We start from the raw sequence: 17433 nt of genomic DNA, 5'->3' as shown, positions 1-17433 counted from the left end.
TCGGGCGACCTGGTCTATCTCTGTAACCACTCGTGCCTGACACACCGACCCAAGCCACACCAGGCCGGACCATGGCCATCACCACAGTTCCCCGGACACGACCCTGTCACCGTCACTCTAGGCACGCCGACCCTACCAAGCCAGGGCGACGCCAGACAGCAATGAACCCTGCTGGGCGACTTGGTCGACATCAGAACTCAACTCAAACCTCCGTCCACCTCGCAAGAATGGCTGGATGGCTGGTCTTTTCCATCGCCACTCATGGTGCTCTCCAGCTGTCGACCCGCCAGGGCGGGATGAACTGAAGGGCACATGCAAGATGATGGCTGTATGTTCCCGAAGATCCGGGCAGTATCCATCGAGTAGTCTGCGTGGTCTACGTCGTCTCTTGAACCATGCAAATACTTCTAGTATTCGGTTATCAAGACCCACCCCCTCCCCCCCGCTTGGATCTACCTATATGCCAGACCACCCCTGGTCCGGGTCTTGAGCCTCACAGCATCTCTTCACCGCTCCCCTGGGCATGCGATTCCCTTGTCTCACCATGTTCGACTCGATGCCTGGCTGAAAACAGGGCGTCGACCAAGACCTGGCCCCTGTGGCATCATCTTTCGCGACTTCAATCTCAGCCCTGAAGAGATGGCCCGATAATGGGCACAAATAGTCTGGCAGGCACTGGTCTGGCCTACCCAGACATTGCTGCTGCTGCTTGGGCAGGTGATAGGCCAATGGACAGCGCATTGATTGGGATGCAGCCTGGCCGCAGCCAATGACGCTGGCAGCGCTTGATTTAGATCTGGCGGGGGGCAGGAGCCCGTAGTCACGGCTTTTCCTCCCCTGGGCCCGCCGTGGGTGAGGAGGATTGGTACAGATCAGCCAGGTGTTCGCAAGCCTCACGCTCACAGCTCAGATCCGACGCGGCCGGGACTCATTTAGGCCTACGGCCTGGACGGAATCAGCAAAGCGACTGATCTGATCTGACGTCAGTCAGTCGAGTTCATGCCGGGTCCGCATGTTGTGGATGCACGATGGCACTAATGTTCTGACGTGAAAAACTGTGGCTCCGTCAACGGGCATGTCCAGCGGGCAGCGGGCATGCCAGCCCTGTCCACGGAGCCACAATTATTGGCGCCGGGGCGTTTGGCACGCCTGCCTGTCTCTCTGGGCCGGAACGGCATCCGTCGCTGCAAGACATTTGCACGAGGTTGGCAGCCTCTTGGTCAGGAGAAGGTCTAGGCCGTCGTGGCCGTCTAGTTTAATGCCCATTCCAAGGGCCCAAGGGAAGTAGAGTCGTAGTAGTAGTAGTCTATCTAATGCGTAGGCAGCCTGCCAGGGGGAACAAGATGGGGGGCTGACTGATCGAGCATCCGACATGGCGGTAGTCAGTCCTTGGGCATCAATGCAAAAGACCGTCATATGGCGCGGCGGGGCTGACGAGCCGAGACTGGCTCGCAGAAGACGTCGCTGTATTTCGCAGTAATAGTCTCGTGCGAAAATTCAACGGGGGACGCAAGTTGTGTCCGATTTCGTTCGGTGCGATCCCCTCGTATTGTCACGATTGTCGAGTCGAGCAGGGTGCCTCCGTTTTAGGCTTCATCTGGGCGACAGTTCAGGAGAGAAAGAAGCATTGAATGCCCCCGTCAGGTGATCCCATTTCAAGACAGGCATTGCATGTCTCTCCTCCGGTTCCCAGACGGCGAGCGCGGCAACGCTAGGTACAGTACTTAGGGACGTCCCGCACGATCGACTATCATTCCCGTCCAAGGATGGCCTGTTAATTTGCGGCGGGGAGTCTCTTCTTCAACGGCTAATCTTGCCAACCTCACACCATGCGTTGTGTTGCTTGACTCTGCTTTGCTTTGCTTTGCTGTGCTTTGCTTTGTCACGATGGCTGCTGTTCCTGTTTTATTATGCGTGCAACGGTCGTGCCGCCGTGGGCAAGCAAGACCCCCCTCCACCCCCATTATTATACATGCCTAGGTAACACATGTACATACAGAGAACCCACACCAGCATGCTGTGGCCCACCAACCCCGTGGGCAGAACCAGCCCACCTGCGGCCACACGCACATTGTGGGGTGCCGCTTGGTGTGTGCCCACTCACCACCCAAAAACAAAACCAGGCGGCGGGTGAGCAAAAGCGGCTGTGCCCATACGATCGATTCGCCCACAGCCTGCGCCGACTCGTCCGCCTGGCAAGTCGACCTGGTTGGGCAGCGAAAAGAGCGGAAGAGGAAGAGGAAGTAGAAGAAGAAGAGACGAAGAGTCGGTTGGGCCTTGCTGTAGCGCATATGGGTACCTGCTGTCCCATGCACCCACTAATAATAACCACATGCAGCGTGCGATAGGAAATCATGGGACGGATACGGGCGGGCCCTGTTGGCTTGCGTCCTGCTCTTGTTACCCCCGAGCAGTGACGCCTACCCGTACGTAGTAAGCACGAGCTGCTGCACGGCCCAACGTCGTGCGACCCCGAGTGCTGCGAACCCAATGGGCCCTTGGGAGGAACGTCCGCCCTCCCTTCTGCCCTGCCTGCCTCTCTGGCTGACTGAACAACATGCGCAATAGTTGTTTCTTGGACTGCAATTGGGTTTCGGGTAAGGCGTCATGTCGCAGAGACCGTCTCGTCCAGTCGCTTCAGCTGCATGCAACTCAGGATGATTCTGGCCTAGGGCGATGGGGGACAGATGGTGTCGCAAAAAGTGTGCGCTTTGGGCCTGGACCAACCCAACCAACTTTAAGTAGGGTGTTGTCTCTGTGCCTGCGTACATGGAGGTCACCCTTTTTCGTCCTTTCTGCGCTAATTGATATATCGCCAGTAAATGTTTCTCAGCAGCGATCTTGACGTCTGCCGGTGTTGTAATGTACATCTATAGTCATGCCTAGAGGGGAGTTTTGTGTTCGTCACTCGTCCCCTATTTTTGCACCCAAGGTCTGACAGCCAGCCTGCTGTCATCTTTGCCCAAAGTAAATTAAACCATGCCGCACGCCGGTAATGCTCTGCCTGTATGGTCTAGAATTATGTGTATGCAAACTGCCTAAACAAGTATGCCCGGTGTCTGCCCAAGATGGCTCTACTCGTTCTCGCGGCCCTCCTCCTTGTCGCTGCTGCCGTCGTTGGAGTCGGGTCCCTTGTACTGGGAGGCCTTGTCGGTGTTGGCCTTTTCGTGATCGAGATTCGGGAAGATGAGATCGAAGATCTCATTGTACCAGCTCGCGGGCCGTCCTTCGATGCCCTCTTTAATGTTCTGGGACAGCGTCAGTATCTGCTGTCATAGTGTCAAGGGTAGGACCACTTGTCCTGGTGCCAACTTACCTCGGGGAGCTCGAGCCAATCTGAGATGTTGTCGTCTGGGAAGATGATCATCTTGCAACCAGCTCTCCGTGCGGCCACCGTCTTCTCTCTCAGCCCGCCTATCCTCAAGACCTTGCCAGTGAGCGTCAGCTCGCCTGTCATGGCCACTGTCGGATCTACTGGTGTCTCAAACGCCAGTGACAGCAAAGACGTCGCCATTGTTACTCCAGCAGATGGGCCATCCTTTTGTACCGCGCCCTCCGGAACGTGCACGTGTACCTTGGCGTGGTCGAAGAAGTGGTTTTGAGGGAATTTGTTGGCTACCAACGATTTCGCAAAGGAGTATGCAATCGATGACGACTCCTTCATGACGGTCTTCAGGTTTCCAGTGATTTGCAGGCTTCCAGTGGTTTTGGGCTTCAGGGAAGACTGCAGGATGGACTCGACGTACATCGCAGCACCTCCCATCTGTGTCCAAGCCAGGCCCATTGTGACACCTGGAGGAGTCACATCGTAGAGCCGGTCAGAGGTGAATACCGGCGGTCCAACATAGTCCTTCAGATTATCTTTGTCGATCGTAACTTGTACAGTGTCCGGTACCTTCAATGCCACGCGGGGTTGCTCTGTCGTCTCCTTCTCGGAAGCTGTAGCAGCTGACGCAGGATCTGTCTCTGCTGTATTTTTCTCTTTTTCTGACTCTTCCATGGCTGCTTTGCCCTCGTCGGTCAAAGCCTTCTCTTCTGGTAGCACGTCTTCGCCGAGGTCCTGAACAATTTTCAGAGCAGACTTTCTGTATACTTTCTCGATTTGCTTCTTCAGATTCCGTACACCAGACTCTCGGCAGTATGATTTGATCAGTTCCTCAATGGCCTCATCGGACAATTTAACATTAGCCTCTTTGAGGCCTGCCAACTCCTTGGCAGCCGGTGAAAGGTATTTCTCTGCAATGGCCATCTTCTCATCCGAGACGTACCCAGAAAGCCTGATGACCTCCATACGATCGAGCAGCGGCCTCGGTATGGTATCAGTCATGTTTGCTGTGCATACAAACAGGACCTTTGATAGATCAACGGGCACGTCCATATAGTGATCCAGGAATGAACTGTTTTGCTCTGGGTCCAAGAGCTCAAGTAGTGCTGACGATGGGTCGCCCTGGTATCCACGACCGATCTTGTCTATCTCGTCGATCAAAATGAGAGGGTTCTCAGTTTGACACTTCTTGAGAGCTTGGATGACTCGACCAGGGAGTGCCCCAACATATGTCCTCCGATGGCCCTTGATTTCGGCAACGTCTGTGAGACCACCGACGCTGAATCTGTAGTATTGGCGGTTTAATGCTCGAGCAATCGATTTACCAATACTGGTCTTGCCCACACCCGGTGGACCCACGAAGCACAGAATCTTGCCTTCTACCGTGCCACGCAGCTTACCAACAGCGATGAATTCGAGGATACGGTCCTTGACATCTTTAAGTCCGTAGTGGTCCTCGTCCAGGACTTTCATAGCGTTCTGAATTCCGAAATTCTCAGCGCTCCTCTGGCCCCATGGGATTTGGGTAAGCCAGTCCAGATAATTTCTTGTGACGTTGAATTCAGACGCCGCTGGTTCAAGGTGGGCAAGCTTGTTGATTTCGTCATCAAATACCTTGCGCACAGCTTCCGGCATCGCCAATTTATCGGCTTTTTCCTTGAACCTCTCGACCAGCTTGTCCTTTCCGTCAGACTCGATGCCTAGTTCGCGACGGATGCCCTTCATCTGCTCCATGAGCCAGTACTCTCTTTGCCTCTTGGTGATCTTGCTTTCCACATCTTTGGTAATTTTAGACTGTAATTGTGCGTTCATAAGCTCTTTCTTCAGGACGACGAGTGCCTTTTGCATCCTCTCCTCGACATTCAAGCTTGAGAGCACCTCCTGGAGTTCAGCCGAATCGCCAGCGCTGACAGCAGCGGCGAAATCAGCAAGCTTAGCTGGCTCGGCCGTCACATTGCCGGTCGACTGACTCATGGAGAAGGTCGATATCTGGTCCCGGAACAGACTATTCATCTGGGCAACCTCCTTGAAAACATTGACGATCTCGTTGGTGACGGCACGAATTACGGGGCTTTTGGGGTCGTATGGCTCGTCGGTCAGATTCTCGACATTGACCAGACTGACCGGGTACTTTCGCAGGAATGTTGTCGGCTCGTATTTTTCTGGGTTGCCGTCTGCCTTTGAGGAAACAGCGCTTTCCTCGAAGCTGGCCACAACATCGCCCTTCCTGTCAACTGGGGCATCTTCCTCTGCAGACTTTGGAGTTGGTATGACTTCTGGTTCTGGTTCGGGGGTCGGGTTTGCAGTCGAAGCAGGAGTATCGCTCGGGTCGGACTTCTTAGCCTCGTTCTGTCCAGGTGGGATCAGTGTTGACAGCTTGATACGTCGATGTGGGTATAGGATGGCGGTCAGACTGTTCTGCTCGCCATGGACGGGGAAGGCACTCGTAATCTGTGCGAAGACACCCGTATCGTACACATCATCCACGTTGTGTATCACGTCGTCATCTGCGTTCTCGTCCTTGAATAGGAAGGCTCCGACGTAGGGTTGTCCCCGTTTGATCATGTCAGTGACGGCCGCTGCCACGTTGGGATCCTTAATCGTAATCGCCTTGTAAAAACCGGGGAAGAGTGGCCTTCTGGCGATCGGTATCGCCATAACCTGAGGGTAGACATCCGGCACTGTTGGCTTTTGCAACGCTCTTTCTGATTTGCGTCCTTTGCGACCGCCGTCTCCCGAACCATCGCTGCCGGATCCAGAACCAGCCGCACCACCAGCAGCACTGCCTTTGCCATCTGCGGGGTCTGATTTGCCTTCACCGCCGGCGGGGCCCTCTGCGCTCGAAGATCTGCTTTCACTAATGTCTTTTTCCAGCTCCGCTCTTTGCTTCTCCAAGTTCGCCTTGGCCTCCTCTTCTGATAGAGGCTCGATCGCGTTGTCGAAGAATCCTCGTCCTTTCTTGTCGGAGAGTATCGCAGCGGTGGAGAAAGTCGATCGAATCTCAGCATGAGGGCCTGACCTTGGGGTCTGAGACGTTGGTACAGGCCTTCTGCCTAATCGACCTGAGGCATTTGAGAGTCGTGCTGGAGATGACACCGCAAACGCTCTTTGCACGCTCCTGGTGAGCTGGCCCGGCGTGGCAGGCCTGGAAACTCGTTGTCGGAGAAGCATTGCTGTTGAAATAAGACCTTGTGAAATGGCAGACCTCTTGAGCAAAGCCTCACCAGGGTCTAACAAGAAGACAAACAACAGTTTTGGAAGGAGAGTAGGATTTTGTTATCGGCGGCAGTGGCGACCGTTGGTCGTGCTCGATGGGTTTGGATGACAAAATTACTCTCTTCGTCATCACCATCGGTGGCTACTTCGGCTATATCCCGACCCTGCCGACCTCGCTCCGTTTCTTCGCACGAGCCAGGTCTTTACCCAGTACTGTCAATTCACATCACGACACTCAGTGTCCGAGACAACGCTACATAATTCTCAGACCCTGTCGCTACATTCACTACGTGATTGTTCTCTCCTGGTAATTGTTATTGATTGCCACGGTGTGCGATTTACTTCATCACCAGTCGTTGTCATACAGTAATCCTTCACCCAGAGTCTATAGGTACCCCATAGGTTTCTCCAGGTACGTACAGGAATAGTGCGCTAGAGGGGACGGACCAAACCTATCTAGCCTAGATACTATCTTATACTTTGGTTCACATGGTGCTGAAGGCCTTTTCCGTAAGAGGTTATTTTTTATAAGATCATACTGGATGAAGTTTTTTCTGTTGAAGTTTACCTACAGGAGGTTCTTTCCAGAGGAATTTGTCTCATAGAACGTGATCCCGCAGCGGGCTGTCCCGCAGCAGGTCATCCCACTGAAGGTTGGGTCCAATGCGGTGGGCAGGCCCTTCCAGGGTCCCATAGGGCAATTCGCGCCAGACCAAGTTCTCGGGCTTTTTACCTGAGATCCCTGCGAGATGTATCTTATCAAAGCCCAGGTAAGCCTAGACCGCCGAGCTCCCCAGATTTCAACCCACCCCACAGTCGGACCACTGCAGGGGCCCTAGCTACCCAGACATATAAAACCAACCTCTTGCAACCTCGGGAGGTGTGAATCCTCCGAATTAAGAGTGCTTACTACTCAGCTTCGCCGGGTCTCACGCACTCACGACTCCGATTTTTGCAACGGACGACGCAGGAATTTGTATAACGAGATCTTGCATTCCTGGACCAGTATCCACGTGGCAGAAAAATCCCTCGAGTTTTCCTGCATGACGTGACTATCGAACCCGCTCGTGCTTCGTCCGGTTTGTCGAACGCACGGAGAATTGCAGCCAACCTGGCTGCCTGGACACCCTGTTGGGTTATATTCGGTGCTATATATATCACTACGCCACCGGCGCAGATTTAGTGTGCCCGGTTTTACACTTGCTGACGCCAGTTCGATCTGATATCATATATCGAGTATATAACTCTTCCAAACTGCTTCCAAGTCCTGGCTGGCTGCACATATAGATGCAATCGTCCTTCCAAAATGTCTGCCTCAGATGCCAAGGAAGTCACTTCGAGTGTCTCGAAGCTGTCACTTGATACAAATAACGCCAAAAAATCAGCCAAGCCGAAGCCCAAGAAGGAGCCGGTCGCCGACTCGTGGGAGGACGAGGACGTCTCGTCTGACACCGAAACCGAGACGGAGAAGGATGACAACCCAACTCCCTCTGAAGGAGACCCGCACGGAACATCCGCCCCTCCACCGACACCCGTCACCCCAAGCTACGGCCAGGGGACATTTTCCTCCTCGGACTCGCCGGGAGGCTACCATATATCGACAGGCTCGTCCGGCCCTCCCGCAGCCCGGCCTGAAAAGACAGATGCCGTTGCGAGGAGAATGATAGCCGGCGCATTGGGCATGCGGGCGCCCAAGCTGACGGAAGAGCAGAAGAACTATGACAAGGCCGTACGCGAGAAGGAGCGTAAGCGTAGGGAGGAAGAGAAGGCCGCCCAAAAGCGGAGGGAAGAGGAGGCTACCAAGGCAAAGGCAGCAATGTGGGATGATTGAAATCCGTATGCATCTCCGTTATGTTGTCGTTGTTTTGACAACAGGCATTACGACCGGGAAGACGAGGTCCATGTGGCTTGATTTGCAGCCACGGGTACCCGAAGTCCTGATCATGAAACCCTCGTCTTGTGTTGAATGATGTTCATCGTTCCAACTACTCATGAAGGAGCCTCATGGAGCTGAGTTTGTCGAATGCGAGGATTTTGAGTTAGTACGCATTGCATATATATATACGCAAGCCAGAGAAGACCAGCATTGTCGTACCATTTGCGGCAACAAGGCAATTCGCTATGCGCGCATTGAATGAAATAACATCTCTCGGGACTCTTGCGCAGGATCGAACCGCCTCATATCAGTTCTGGTTGTAAATAATGACGGCGGTGACGTTTGCGGCTTCATTATTTCGCATGCCCTTCTGAAGAGAAAGTAAGGTCCCTATTCGTGTCCTCGTGCGTGATGTGCTGGCCCTTCCACAACATCGAGAGCTGTGACTCCCCGTCCCTGCCGGCGTGCCGCATGCCCACCCCCAAGCCCTCTAGTCCCTCCTCCTCGGCTCTGCGGTTCCACAGCATCTGCTGGACATGCCCTGCTCTTGTGCACGAGATGAAGCACATAGGCCACCTGCTGCGCGCGAGCGAGTCCCTCACACCCTTGGTCGCCGGTTTCTCGGTGATGAAGACCCCCAAGACCCCATGGCCCTTCCATCCAACAGGCGCGCCCACAAAAGCGCCCTCTAGCTCACGCACCAGGTTGGGGGACGACTTCCTCGCGATGGCTTTGCACTGCGCCAAGACTCTCAATGGCTGCTTGGAGGATGGCACAGTCCATGTTCCAAGCAGATCGATGCCGTAGTCTGAGTGACCGCCCACCCTCTTCAGATAGAAGCCGTACTTGGCAAGTACTTGCGCGACCGTATACTCGTAGTGGGTACCAACATAAAGAGTAGACTTTGGGTCAAGCCCCGACCTGTCGGCGTAGTTGAGAAATGAGGGCAAATCATGATGGTTGTTTGTTGGCGGTTCTGGGTAGATTAGGGTTGAGCTGAGCTTGGTGGACGTCCATGAGGAACCAAATGGAATCGGTTTCCTCAAAAGTTTTGTTGTTTTTACACTTCGAAGCAGGTGAGCATGCTGAGCACTCAGCCCAGGACGTGGGATCGTTATCATCACCGTAACATGTCTAATTTTTGGCGAGTCTTTCCACGAACCGCTTTCCCATGCCGAAGTAAATTTGAGCCTCGTCGCTCCTGTTCAGGGGTACCAAGGTACTTAGGCATGCTTTGGGAGCTTGGGCCAACCCTCACTTGAGCACCCCTGCCCAGACTGTCTGGGGTGTCAACTGGCGCGCATCACAGACGGACCACTGTAGTAATCGCGACAACAATTTCGACCCCGTTTCTTGCGGTAAGCTTGCAAAGATGGGGGACAGATTGACCCAGCTTCAGGATGCTGTCGACCAGGTAGGTTCCAGCTCACTTGAACCCGAGCAGTGTACTAAGCGCAGTATTAGCTGGCGCAACAATTCGTCGCATGCATCCATTTCCTCCATCGGTACCATGATCGCGAAATCCTGGGCCCCAAGGACCAGGTCAGAGAGGTGAAGCCAGAAGAGGATCGCAAGGAGAGTGAGTCTTCGCCCTACCCTCCTCGATCGACGTCTACGGCCCGTTGTCTAACCAATCTTCGAAACAGTTGCACCGATCCCCCCAGAAGAGTTCAAAGCAGGCCAGGTCGAGCTCGCGCGCGACCTGGTGCTGAAGGAACAACAGATCGAGTTCATCATATCCTCGCTCCCGGGGCTCGAGAACAACGCGGAAGCTCAGGAGCGGTGCATCAAGGAGCTGGAGGAGGAACTCCGTGTCGCAGATGCACAGCGGCAGGATGCGATTCGCGAGATGAACGAGGTTCAGGGACAGTTGGATCAGGTCATTCGAGGTACGAAACGGCCTTGAGCCGGTGCGGATATCAGGGGGCAATTTGCTATTGGGAGGATACGAATGGTCAATTTCGGGCGTTTTCAGGGCATGGCGTAGTTGGCGTTGAGGATCACGGATACCCGCAAGGAAGAGGGCCGTTCGAGAAGATCGAGTCATCCTCATGAGTGTTGAGGGAATAATTCAACGGGAGAACAATTACCAGATTCTGGGTGGAAGGCCAATGAGGGCCTCAGATGTGCAGTGGCGCCATACCGGTTGATAGAGAAGCATTGCAGGCAGCAATTTGCTCAAGGCCGGCCAAAGTCGATTGAGAAAATTCACACCACGAGTGAAATATTAGCAGTGCGAAAAGTCTCCAGCTCTTGCATGAGACTTCCGCCAGAACAGAGGCGATAGGCTGTTCAAGTTGCGCCGCCAGCAGTGTTCAAGCAAGGTTTCATTCTTGGTCCCAGTAAGATCTATATCATGGGTATCTCTATGTCTATGTGTAGTCCTGATTTATCAATTTAATCCTTCTTGAAAAGTTGCGGGAAAGTAGTCCTCAGATCCTCTAGGTGTCTTATTTGGTGTTTTGACGCTTGCGTCTTGGGCACCGGAACATCGTCTTCGACGAGGTGGGCCGTATTCCATCCGAATTCCTGGGCTTTGACGCAGTTGTTATAATTGTCGTCTGGTTCCTGTCAGCATGGTGGTTTCTATTTACGTCTTTGGGAAGCGCCGGGCAATGCTATGCGCAACGGAATGAACTCAGCACTCACCAACGAAGAAGCAGTCCTCCCACTTCTCGACTCCGGCCTCCTTCATCGCCTTCACATATGCTTCCTTCTGCGGTTTGCACACAAAAGGGACCTTGGAATAGTCGCAGTACGTCACACCCTCAAACATACCCTCAATCCCAAGAAGACGTATGACCCTGTGTGCGTGATTGACGTAGGCGTTGGTGAACAGCCACAGCCTGACCTTGCTCCTGTCGATGTCCTCAAGCAGCTTCTTGAGCTCCGGCCGTGGTTTGATGACACCGTCCAGGGGCAGAGCGTCGTCGACCTTTTCGTTGTACTCGAGAGGATCAATCTCGTGATGTCGTACAAGACCCTCGATGGCGAGTCCGTAGTTTTTGTAGTACTCGTTGTGCAGTCTCACTGCCTCTTCCTGAGGTAGGTTGAGGTGTTTCTGAAAGTACTTGTCTATGAGGTCCGCCATGAGGTCATGGACTTTGGCGCCTGCTTGAATGTTAGAGCGTAATTTCCAGAAATTCAAGATGATACTTGCTCTTCGGGTATAAGCAGTTGTCTATGTCACTGTTGCGCTTGGTTAAATGCCAGATTTCAACAGTATTTTGAAGGGCATTGACTCACAAGAAGAAGACTTGTTTCGGCGTCGGGGCGCCATTTTCAACAGGTTCCTGGTCTCTGGGTGCCATTGCACTTGTTGTTGATCCAAATGTGTAGGGTGGGAAGGGCCTAGTAGAATATTTGGCTTTGCTAGCTGTCCGGAATGAGCAAGAGAAGGCCAATGTTCTGTTCCTGCGAATGAGTTCAGTATGGGCCGGGACGGGATGTCTGATCTTGAAGTTCGAGGCAATAGCTTTGCATGAAATAAGTGTAGCTTGAAATCTTCTCCTTTGATTGAGAGTCAGACTTATAAGATGAAGTCTCATGTCACGTCTATCTCAGCCGTCCTTATATGACGTCTATAAAGGCGAGGACGACTTCGGAGAGCTAAGCGGATAGGAGATTCCAGAAATTGAGTCAGGCCGGCTGTCGCCAGCGTGTTATATGTACCGACCCCCAGCCCAAGTCACTGGAGCGATGTCCAAATCTCGAAGAACATTCAATGCAATGTAGAAATGCCTCAAGGCTTCCACAAAATGTGACATAATCCCAGGTTGGACAGAAAGAAGCATTCTTCAAAGGAAATGGTTTCTAGATGACTGAAAACAGCAAATTCCGTCGACCGAGTCCGACTTCCAGGTGCCAGTCACTAGCACACCTCGGTAACTGCTTCTCTCAGGGGCGATTCGAGATGATGACCGTCCATGCATCTTATGTAAGCGATCCCTGGCTCAAAACACGCCCATTAGACGAGTTGCAATTTCGCTCTGCCATACACCTGGGTAAAGAAGGACAGACAGCTCGGCATCAGCCTGGATGCCTCCTTGCATCCACAAATATCCCCTCTTCGCCCTCCGATACGCATGCTGGCTAGCTGCCCCTTTTTGCACACGGCCTTGCTCACGCGGCGTATGAGGATCGCGGGTTCGCCTTGCTAATGCGCGTCCTTTTTGAAGCCTCGAAGTAGAAATTCTCTAATTTTGCGCCCGTCCGAACCACCTACAAACCACTCCATCACACGATGGCTCAGGGCCCTGTTGCCGCTCTGCAATCAAACACGTTGCCCTCCATGGCATCAAAACTTACAATTACGCTATCAGAGGAGGAGGAACACCAGTTGCGAGAGTGCGAGCGCATCCTAAAGTTTCGGGATGAGGTGCTGTCGGGTGCTCATCCAAGGATCACGGTGCCGGCGCATTTGGTTGCTTCAAAAAAGAGCAGTGAATCTCGGAGTCCCGGGTCACTCGCCATCGTAGCACCATCTGGTCCGGCTGCGTTGCTGAACAACGTGCCTACAGGCCCGAAATCCTCGAGCGCAAATGTGGCGAGCTCCGTCAACGGGTCCCAGCTTGCAAACAACTTGCGCTCGTTCAACGCGAACGCGCATCGCTCTGTCACCGCTGGCTTGAACATCACCTCGGGCCACTTGCCAGGCCACGAGTCTTCCTTTGGTTCTTCGAGCAATTTTTCTGGTATCCCGACTGGACCCAGGGCAGCTTCTCCAACGCGATTCCGCGAGGCCTCAGGGAGTGCTCAATTTGATCCAGTGCTTCTTACAAAGTCTGACGATCTTATCAAGGCCGAGATACAGCTTCAAAGAAAGCGGCTCGAGAGTGCGCTCAGCGATCAAGTCCAACAGCATCGCGCAACCAAGAACTCGCATGCAGCAGAAGCTCTGGCTGATTTTGATCTCGCTGACGTTCTTATGAAGGCCCTCAAACTGGTTCAGACCTCTGCTATCCCACAGACTGATGCCAATCTAGCAACTAATGCAAGCGGTACCGAGGGCGATTCATTCGACGATGACACCTTCTATTCTAGCAAACATGACACCCCTGAATCCCACCAAACGCACCGCTTGCCAGATCGTGATGAGTCCGGAGAAGCCCAAGCGCGTGAAGACTCCCACTACGAGCCCCCCATGGTTATCCAAGCCAGTCCAGTACCTGAGCAGCAATCTGCGGTAGCTATGCCACCATTCGTTCTGTCAAGTGCAAATGCAACTCAACCTCAGCAGCATCGAGCACATCAAGCATTGGTGCCTGAATCTCGCGACCGCCCAGCTGCGACATACTTTGGCGGCGAATACCAGACAGGGACGGAGGTCGCAGGTACAAGAAATATGAATGATGTGCCAATGGAAATAATTTCATCGCAGGAGAGCGGGGAGGCAAGCAGCTCGAGAGACTCTGGGCAGCTTGGTGGTGACCAGCAAACCGCACGCCACCATCTCGAGTCTGTAACTCAGCAACTGATCGATCAAGGCTTTGGTCGTCATCAGTCGCCGATTCTTCGTGCGCACAACCTGTCTCCTATTGCCCCCCAGCCTGCACATGTTTCTCCTCTGGCTACTGCCCGACAGCCTCCAGTGCCCCGACCTGACGCTCCACCAGCTCAAGCGACTCCTGCGCAAGTTACGGCACTCAGAAACGACCGCTCCAATGGCTCTAGTCCTGAGAGCTCTCCACAAGGCGGCAAGCCGAACAAGAAAGGCAAAAAGAAGAACAAGAGAAAGGCTGATCGCATGGCTACAAACACTGTGGCATCACCGTACATCAAGCCAGAGCCGCGATCTCCCTCTCCCCTGACTGCACCGCAGTTCACAAGACCCAACAAGCGGCAGAGACAAGCGCAGCGAACAACGCAGCCGGGCTATGATCAGTCTCGCATTGAGGAGCCTGTGGAGATTATCGCTCCACACGCTTATCCCTCAAGAGTCTACAGGGAAGACAGAGTCGCTTCGGGGTACAGTAGTCCGAGCGGACCGCGTCCTCGCCAAGATTCTCGCCACATGGTGCTGACAGAGCCCCCAAGGTATGAGAGGGACTATCACGATGAAATCCGTCCAGCTGAAGCCGTCCAATACGTCCGGCGCTCTCCACCTGGAGCACCAGCATATCCATACGCCCACGGTGAGGTACAATCCATCAGGTCGGTCTCCCGTGCTGCGGTCGAGAGGCCTTATTCATATTACGATGTTCGAGATGCTCCGCGTGCTGTAGTGCGGCAAATGGCTGATCGTGATCGGTCTCGCTCGCCTGTCATGGTTGAGGATCGCTCTCCAGCTGTCATGGGCCCTCCACGCTTGCCGCGCTCAAGAATTGTGCACGTTGACGAGTTTGGCCGCGAGTACTTGGAGCCTGCTCCAAGACCCGAGGGCGTGGTGACCAGGCGTTCTGTCGTGCCGAGGCCAGCTTACGATGAGCGAGATGAATATTACGAGATGCCTAGGTCAACAACGGTGATTCGGCGTTCTGTTGCACCCGTGAGTGCTTATGGTGAGCCTGAAATCATCTACGAGCGGCCTGCTCCACCGGTCCGTGCCGCGTCTACCATGCCTGGCCCACAACGATATGACGAGGAGGTCGTCTACCATCGACCGGCTTCTCCCTCGGGCTATGCAACCACTCGCCGTGTGGTGACCCGTCCAGCAGAATACGCGGTTCCCGAGTATCGGTACTACCGAGAGCGGGACTACCAAGCTGCACCTCCCAGCCAAGCCGGCGGCGATGACTATTATGAAGTTCGAAATGTACAGGAGAGACGGCCAGCAGACGAGGCTCCAAGAGAGTATCGCATCCGGGCCACAACGGTGCGCCCTGACACGTCAATGAGGCCGGAGGTGGTCCGGATGTCCAGCGTGCGGCCTGAGAGCTACGGTGCGCCGATCCCGCTGGACGAGCGGCAGGTGATGGCACCGCCTCGGCCGTACAGCACGCGGCCCATGGCACCTCCTCAGCAGCAGCAGTACGTACATCCGTGGCCAGAGTACGGGACTCGGCCGTATCCAGAGCAGGTCGACGAGGGAGGAGATGATGGAGCAGTTACTTACGTGGAGAGTGCTCCCAGGGAGATGTATAGATAAGGTGAATTTGGAACAGGCGATGAACCTTGGTAGCGGAATGAAAACAAATTCTTGTTCATATAAGTTGTTCGATGAGCACACTTGCAGAAGTATTGAGCGAAATTGTAGTGATGAAGTGTCGTTTCGCCATCGCAAAAGATTTTGATCACGTCCAGTCTTTCACAGGCCGCCAGGCTTTTGCGAGAGCCAACTGCTAGAGATGCATCAAAATCGCAGTGAGCCATCATGATTGTGGTCGGAAAAGCGCGCGGCTCCGACAGGGGCGTCGGTGGGTCAGCAGCTCACGCGAACATCTTCAGCAGTTTTCGCCAGCGCAATCGCTCTTGGCTCTTCCTGCAAACGGACGGATACTGCGCCGCACTCTCACATGCAAGTGTGCTGCAGTTCGAGGCCGCTTATTCAGATCCGACGATGGACCCCCAGCCTTGAATCAGGCAGTTATTAGCGTCTGAGTCGGCCACTGTCAACACGCTGCAGACGCCCCAAACACTACTTTCTCACACATTCGATTCCACACGCAGCAGCGATTCTCGATTTTGCTCCGTGAGGGCCCGGAGCACTCGGGGTCGGAGTTTATTTCCAGAAGCGCAAGTGTCACCTCTGCCACGACTACCGGTAGCAGCCGAAACCTCCCCCGAACTCTAATAAATTAGTCCCAGTTAAAGCGGTGTACCAGACAGACGTAACGATCAGATTAGAGACTATCTAGGCGCACGAGAGCTCTGCCCTAGATTCAGCGGGGACTAGTGCGGGAAGCTTCTTTGGAACACAGAGCGAGGCTAGATGTGCCCATTGCAGAATGGTTGACGGTCTCTTTGTCGCATTCCCCATCCAAGGCCCTATGGCAGAAAACGGGTTGGCCTACCCACTACGGTAACTCATCACGGTGACACTTGGGCTAAAAGTGGGTGGGTTGGGCGAGGCGCCCCCCCCCCCCGGGAGCCTATCCTGGCCTGGGGCACTTCGAACGGATGGAGCCTACCCTCTTTTTCGTTGCTGGTGAAAAGCACTGCCCGAGACATTCGTGACATCTCGGGCATAGTGCAGCGGTACAGTCAGCATGCCATGTTCTCGTAGCTACACACCTGCATGGGCGGATGAGAATCAGCGAGCAAGGCAGCGTTTTCAGGTCCGATTGGGGAATAGGCGGGATGGGAGGAATCGGCCGGCAGAAGATTCCATCCTGCAAGGACGGCGGCGGGCTGACGGGTCAGAGCGAAAGCATCGGTTGAGTGAGCTTCTCTAGCGTGTGGGATTATGCGTGCGCATGTGCGAGTGCGAGTGTGCGGTTGTGGTTGTGTGAGTGGGGTGGGGGTGGTTTTCCTTCGCGAGCTAGGCTGTCCAACGACGGTTGATTCGAGAAGCTGAGCCTGTGCTCACGTGAAACCTGTCCAGGCCGATCGTAACCTGCGATCCATGTGCCAGCAGTGGGAGGACGCTTCGGTGGCAGCTGGGCAGCTGAAAGATTTCGTGTCGGGCAGGCCCTGTCTGAGACAACAATCCAATCCCGTGTCAATGGGCAAAGAGCGAGGAGGGGGAGATCGAGACGGCCTGGACGGCCGGCCTTTGACAGCGGCTAGTTCGAACGGAGGTGGTTCTTGGAATAGCTCATGAGTTCGGGGAGCTGGAGATCCTGGCTGGCGTCTGGCGTCTGGCGTCGCGGTCTTCGCAGGAAGAAGTTGGGATGAAGTCATGGCTCCTGTGGAGTGCTGGCCTGTTTGAGGAACCGTGCGTCCAATGTCCGTCCGCATGGTGATACTGTATACCTCCATGTAACCATGTTGGGAGAGGGGAGGTCGGGAGGTCAGGTATTCCAAGCACACACCACACGGCCATGTATCCGGCTCCGGCTCTGTGCCTTGAGAGATATGATATGCCACATGCTAGCCACAACACCGGAGCTTTCAAGATCGCCGTCGTGAATCATCA

General features: G+C 54.3%; 6 protein-coding genes across 6 annotated transcripts; 3 read left to right on the top strand and 3 right to left on the bottom strand.

Moving 5' to 3' along the window:
• Positions 1–3074: 3074 nt before the first annotated feature.
• Positions 3075–6496, bottom strand: J7T55_014609 (uncharacterized protein; the record flags this gene model as incomplete). Its single annotated transcript, XM_053142623.1, has 2 exons — positions 3075–3248; positions 3317–6496. The coding sequence occupies 2 exons, from the start codon at positions 6494–6496 to the stop codon at positions 3075–3077; spliced, it is 3354 nt and encodes a 1117-aa protein (XP_052994796.1).
• A 1351-nt stretch (positions 6497–7847) lies between these two features.
• On the top strand, positions 7848–8372 carry J7T55_014608 (uncharacterized protein; the record flags this gene model as incomplete). Its single annotated transcript, XM_053142622.1, has 1 exon — positions 7848–8372. The coding sequence occupies one exon, from the start codon at positions 7848–7850 to the stop codon at positions 8370–8372; it is 525 nt and encodes a 174-aa protein (XP_052994795.1).
• Positions 8373–8770: 398 nt separating this feature from the next.
• On the bottom strand, positions 8771–9538 carry J7T55_014607 (uncharacterized protein; the record flags this gene model as incomplete). Its single annotated transcript, XM_053142621.1, has 1 exon — positions 8771–9538. The coding sequence occupies one exon, from the start codon at positions 9536–9538 to the stop codon at positions 8771–8773; it is 768 nt and encodes a 255-aa protein (XP_052994794.1).
• A 251-nt stretch (positions 9539–9789) lies between these two features.
• On the top strand, positions 9790–10472 carry J7T55_014606 (mediator of rna polymerase ii transcription subunit 21; the record flags this gene model as incomplete). Its single annotated transcript, XM_053142620.1, has 4 exons — positions 9790–9831; positions 9882–9996; positions 10064–10306; positions 10393–10472. The coding sequence occupies 4 exons, from the start codon at positions 9790–9792 to the stop codon at positions 10470–10472; spliced, it is 480 nt and encodes a 159-aa protein (XP_052994793.1).
• A 342-nt stretch (positions 10473–10814) lies between these two features.
• On the bottom strand, positions 10815–11697 carry J7T55_014605 (pyrimidine nucleotidase; the record flags this gene model as incomplete). The annotated part of the gene is made up of 3 exons (XM_053142619.1): positions 10815–10978; positions 11067–11528; positions 11664–11697. 3 exons carry the CDS (start codon positions 11695–11697, stop codon positions 10815–10817), a joined length of 660 nt encoding a protein of 219 aa, XP_052994792.1.
• Positions 11698–12660: 963 nt separating this feature from the next.
• Positions 12661–15504, top strand: J7T55_014604 (uncharacterized protein; the record flags this gene model as incomplete). The annotated part of the gene is made up of 1 exon (XM_053142618.1): positions 12661–15504. The coding sequence occupies one exon, from the start codon at positions 12661–12663 to the stop codon at positions 15502–15504; it is 2844 nt and encodes a 947-aa protein (XP_052994791.1).
• Positions 15505–17433: the final 1929 nt, after the last annotated feature.

This window comes from Diaporthe amygdali (assembly GCF_026229845.1).
Source record: "Diaporthe amygdali strain CAA958 chromosome Unknown NODE_11_length_1138210_cov_64_948100, whole genome shotgun sequence".
In the NCBI taxonomy this organism is placed as follows: Eukaryota; Fungi; Ascomycota; class Sordariomycetes; order Diaporthales; family Diaporthaceae; genus Diaporthe; species Diaporthe amygdali.
This window is presented reverse-complemented; position numbering and strand designations above follow the sequence as displayed.